This window comes from Ceratina calcarata, unplaced genomic scaffold (genome assembly GCF_001652005.2).
Source record: "Ceratina calcarata isolate Rehan_Ccalc_2016 unplaced genomic scaffold, ASM165200v1 scaffold180.2, whole genome shotgun sequence".
NCBI lineage: Eukaryota > Metazoa > Arthropoda > Insecta > Hymenoptera > Apidae > Ceratina > Ceratina calcarata.
In genome coordinates, this window is record NW_017139431.1 from 2236821 (window position 1) to 2242647 (window position 5827).

At 35.8% G+C, this 5827-nt stretch overlaps 1 protein-coding gene across 1 annotated transcript in view; it reads left to right on the forward strand.

The window, feature by feature from the left end:
* Cad88C (cadherin 88C) overlaps positions 1-5827 on the forward strand; it is a 40210-nt gene that overhangs the window by 20534 nt on the left and 13849 nt on the right. The window contains exons 23-28 of the mRNA XM_026810964.1: positions 2365-2570; positions 2713-2954; positions 3227-3310; positions 3409-3534; positions 3605-3745; positions 4508-4631. Of these exons, the coding sequence (XP_026666765.1) occupies positions 2365-2570; positions 2713-2954; positions 3227-3310; positions 3409-3534; positions 3605-3745; positions 4508-4631 (923 nt within the window). The remainder of the gene's footprint in view (positions 1-2364; positions 2571-2712; positions 2955-3226; positions 3311-3408; positions 3535-3604; positions 3746-4507; positions 4632-5827) is intronic.

Below are 5827 nucleotides of genomic sequence, written 5' to 3' on the forward strand. Positions count from 1 at the left end.
ATTTTATTTATTAATTTTTATTAATTTATTTATGTGATTTTTTATATTATTCATTCTATATCTTTATTACTTACTAATTTAATTTCTATATATTCAAACGTTAAATACATTGCAAATAAAACTACTTCGGTTGACGCGTTCCAGTGTGCTTGAATTCAGCGTGGCATGCCAGCACTACATTACGTACCCCATTAACGGAGATATTTGATCGTTCTACATTTGGTAACGCTAGAGGTGTTTGACCGTTTGATAAAATACGATTAATAGTAAATATACTCTATAAACAATGTTCATCTAAATTTATATTCGCATAGACAATTTATTTCAGATTCATGAAAACAGTTTATATGCTATTGATTATGAAGCAAATGTACAAAAATTTCTCAATACAAATTTCACTTTCTTATGTTTGCTTTTTAATTAATTATTTTCTTATTTTAATTTCATTGATTTTATTAATATAAATGTTGCATATCCCACATAAGTCTTTAAAAGCAATTCTTACAACTATGTGATTCAAGCATATAACTTATGTCAATTCATGAAGTTCTATCTTTTTGGAGACACATGCAAATGAAAGCCGGTTCAGATTGTGCATTATGCATGTGGATGTGGATGCGTGTCAAGCGGAAAAGGAAATCAAATCGATCTAACGAAGGTGGACAATGACCGGCGATATGATCAAATTCTTATGCATATGGTAGATGAGGTTGGACACGAACTTAGGAGTAGATTCTTTACGTATTTATTAACTGTCTCCGTTACATGGAAGATAATAATAAAAACATACAGGATCGTAAATTCTTAATTACAGTATCTTGAACTTTGTTACTTTTTAATATTTAGCTTAAGAACTTCAGTAAATAATTAATTACGTTAGTGGATAAATATTTTATTAACAAATATTTGTATAATATTTTTTTAATAACTTTTCCGTACGAGTTTTACATCTGGCAAATTCTTTTTAATTCTCTATTCTGTGTATTAATAAATAATGACCTACATTTATTTCCGCAATACGTAGTTTCCCCATTCTGTTCCTGTCAGAGTGACTTCATTGGCACGTGGCGAGCCACATTATAGGGTAAATTGCCCCGACACAGTTCCTAGAAACCAATACAACGATTAAATCGTATAAACACTTAGACACCCTCGAACAGTAAATAGGAAACAAATATATAAATAGGTGATAAACAATTTCAAATTAGTTTCAGAAAATATCAAGACAATTTCTTATCTCATATTGAACTTCTCATGTATTTTTAAAAATATCTGAACTGAACTCGTATAAAAGAAATGAAGGATTGACAAAGTTAATAATATATGAATTATTGCAAGTGTTATAAGATAAATGAGTGAATGCATTCTTGACAGCAGTCGTTACAGAGCCTTGTATTTCGCTATCTAAAATAACACGCCTCCTTGTTATATCAAAAAGCTTCGCGATTCGTGTAAAGCAGGAACTACTAACTTGACGAATACCGTTGACTACATAATGTTCGTTTCGAATAATAAGTACTCACGACCTCGTTTCTTGATCATAAAATCGATACCTTCGATTTTATCAAAACTCACCATTCTGCATTTAATTCGCATTAATCGTAGGATTGTAATTTTTTTTTATCATTTTTGCAAAATATATTATATCGCTATTTACAACAGGCCTCTATATTTTTAGCCTCGTTATTATTAATTAAAGAAAAAAAGAAATAAACGGTATTAACCTTGTAAATAATATATCTTGTCATTTATCATGCTGGACTTCCAAATATGTGGCTGTTTTACGAGTTCAATGAATTATTCCCTCGTAATGGGGCGATAAGCATCTGGCCTGTAAATGAAGAATGCGATAATGTCTCCCTTTAGGAACCGGTTTTTCGGTGTAGGTATTAAAACTGATTTCCATAGAGCTGCACGCAATCAATGTAAATATATAATGTATGAAATCATCGTCGATACGATTCTTCCACGTTCGCCGAGTAAATTAAGACCGCTGTCAGCACGAAGGAGGGGTGCTCGCCCTATCACGCGGTAGCGAGGAGTGACCACTGACTCTCTTAAATAATTGCTCACTCGATAAGTGGAATGACTGTCAGTCAGTTTGAGAAGCTTTGAACCCATTTCTTTGCAATATTTAGAAAAGAAACAGGGGAGCCTGTATAACGAGCTATCGATCCTTCCATTCACCCCAGTGAAATTCAACTGATGTTGATAAGAGTAAATCGTTAGTACATCCGCTTAAACTATAATTAATTGTTCATCATATAATATCTTCCTTCAAACGATTTTACGTGATTGAAAATAAATTTACTAATAACACAATTTCTATTAGTGCTAATGGCTAGAATGATTTGGTGTTCGCAGAATGCCCTTTGTAGGAGAATGGTGCAAGGTATGGATTTATTTCGGGTTCGTTTTCGCGTGGGCAAGAGGGGCACGTCCACGCTTTGATACTTCCACGGACATGGGACTGGTCCTTGTTCCAGCTGATGCTGAAGTAGATTCAGTCATCTTCCGTCTCCGCGCGACTGACCAAGACGCGGATTTTCCACTTGTTTTTGAAATCACTGGTACTGCTATAACAACTTGATTATCACAATGAATAATAATTAATTCTAAATGCATTTACCTTTCATATGAGATAAATTATTTTTATTAAATGGTCACATGATTGGCTCGCGTATTGGATCTTTTAATTTTTTATTCGTCTAGCTACCATTACACCTGTTGTGAGGATCGACAATCTGCCGTGCACTTTGTACAACAAGGTCTGTCAAGCTAATGTAATTCTAACGAAACGATTAATACCCGGACGCCTTCACGATTTCGCCGTGAGGGTCAGAGACACGAAGGGTGATTCGAACTCGATGCAGGCCACCATTTCTGTAACGAACGCCACCACTCCGCGTGATAAAATATTCCCGCACATACCTTCCCTCATAATGGTGCCCGAGGTAATTATTCGTCGTGCTAATTGCTGCGATTACCACTACTCGTTGCATTGATTTTAACATAAAGCGCAAAACTCTCTCTGGCATGCAATTTAACAATCCTTGTTAGGACCAATTATTCACTGTGCCAAACTTCCTATACAATATTATATATACTCTCTAGTTTGTCAATGAATTTAAATTAGAATATGAAAAAAAATAGTATAAATTCATATACGTGTACAATAAGTTGTATAATAATCGATTTGTTGCGAACTGATTTAAATATTATACAGGATACGAAACCAGGCAAGGAATTAGATTATCTTCTCGTACGGGCAAATTCCTGGAGTGGGAAACCTGTTTATATTGAACTTTGGGTAAGCTCTATAAACTAATAATATGAGAAACGTAATTGTAATATTATAGTGTACGTATATTTTATACATTTAATGGTATAATATTATTTTTCTTACAGCAACCGAAGGAACTTTTTACTATTAGACAAAGACAGACGCCTACGCAGACGCGAGGGATGATTATACTAACCGGTGAACTAGATTTCGAAACACAGTCTATGTACACTCTCACTATGTATGCCACGGTATGTACGATTTACCTGAAAGCTTGTAAGCAATTATGAAAACGATTGAATAACATAATTTCTTGATTAGGACCCGTACTCAGAGCAAGGGAAAGATACTAGGAACATAGCAGGTTTAAGCCTGGTTGTGGTTGTTCAAGATGTTCAGGACGTCCCTCCAATTTTTACACTGGCACCTCCTCTTACTAGGATTAATAACTCAGTACATCCGGTGAGATTTATCGCAGTTATATACAAAATGTTAAATGTATTAATTGTATTGGAAATATTAAATAAAATTTAAAACGAGTAATTATATAGTGTACGTATATTTTATACATTTAATGGTATAATATTATTTTTCTTACAGCAACCGAAGGAACTTTTTACTATTAGACAAAGACAGACGCCTACGCAGACGCGAGGGATGATTATACTAACCGGTGAACTAGATTTCGAAACACAGTCTATGTACACTCTCACTATGTATGCCACGGTATGTACGATTTACCTGAAAGCTTGTAAGCAATTATGAAAACGATTGAATAACATAATTTCTTGATTAGGACCCGTACTCAGAGCAAGGGAAAGATACTAGGAACATAGCAGGTTTAAGCCTGGTTGTGGTTGTTCAAGATGTTCAGGACGTCCCTCCAATTTTTACACTGGCACCTCCTCTTACTAGGATTAATAACTCAGTACATCCGGTGAGATTTATCGCAGTTATATACAAAATGTTAAATGTATTAATTGTATTGGAAATATTAAATAAAATTTAAAACGAATAATAATAATTTATGGTTCATAAAATATATCAGAATAAAAAATAAGAAACTCAGGTTCTGCTTGATTTATGTAACAAAAATTTGTGTTGCATAATATTGTGCAATATTGAAATATTTATGAAGAACGGATGTGTGCGAACGGATTCGATAGTAAAGGTTGATACCAAGAAAAAAGTAAATGTGCGCATTGATTTGTACATTGATTTCAGGGTGATGTAGTTCTGCGGGTGCACGCGGAAGACGGAGATAAAGGGGTGCCACGTGAAATCGTGTACGGTCTCGTGTCTGAGGGCAATCCCTTCACGCCGTTCTTCAACATCTCGGAAACAAGTGGTAAGAAAATATACCATAATTTTAATAATTACGAAAATTAAAAAGATTACACGTGCTCCTTGTTGTATCTCGTGTACTTTGAATTTATTTTGCATTCATATTTAAGTAAAATATTAAATTTTTATATATTTGAAGAATTACAAGTTAAATGCAATTCCTTCAAGTTTCAATTCTTATTCGTACGAGGTCATACAATAGTCGCGCGTCCTCAGCACATTAATTCAGCAGAAAATTTGATTGCTTCAACAGCAGAAATCAGAGTGATTTACAGAAGGTGTAATTACAATTTCTGGCTTCGCTATCGGTAAACGAATTACACACAGCCACGCGGACACACACACACCTGTCCGGTGACCTGATTCGCCAAGAATTATCCACACGATGAGTAGTGTTTCGAATTAATTTACCACCACCCGTTACGGTCTTCCCTAAAGCGTTAAAACGTCGTGGATTGATTCATGCTGCTATTCTACGCGGCGAGGAAAATTACGTATGCAATTTCGATGCAATGAAAAATAGACGAGACCACGTGCACCGTGGCTGAAGAAACACCGACGCGCGGGGAAACACATCGGTGATCGATAAGATCGTACCTGTTCTTAGGTCCCGCTTGAAAAATTTGTCTCGGCTGATAGCATCTGCTCATTCCGTGCAGTGAATTTTCCAAAGTACTCGAAAAGACAGAGGGTCGTTAAATAAGGAGTCGGCATTACTTATTCCCAACGTTACGTCGCTGCTTCAAGTTTGAGGTGGAAGATCTTTTTCACGGAACCGAAAATGAGTCAGACGAGGAAGTGGTAACCCCGATGGGGTAGTGGTCAGAAGGAAAGTCTTGACGTTCTACAACGGCGGTATCGATCGGACTTAGGGGTCAGTCTCTGCTTTTCAGGCTGCGATGCTTATCATTTCGTGACACGAACCATGCGACCTCTTCGCAGTCGCGGCGTGCCACGGCGAGGATAAAGGGTAAAAAGAAACGCAGAAATAAAGAAGATAAACGCGTTTATTACCGTCTCGAGACGTTAAGGGGGCGAACCATGATTTTACGCAGGGTGGACTTAACTGTTTAATCACAGCCGGTGTTTCGAGTTTACTGTAAAGATTAACCGCGTAAAATATATTTTCGTTATCAGATACTTGTCTGAAACACGAGATTGATAAAATATGAGATTGTCAATTGATATAATTACAAACAT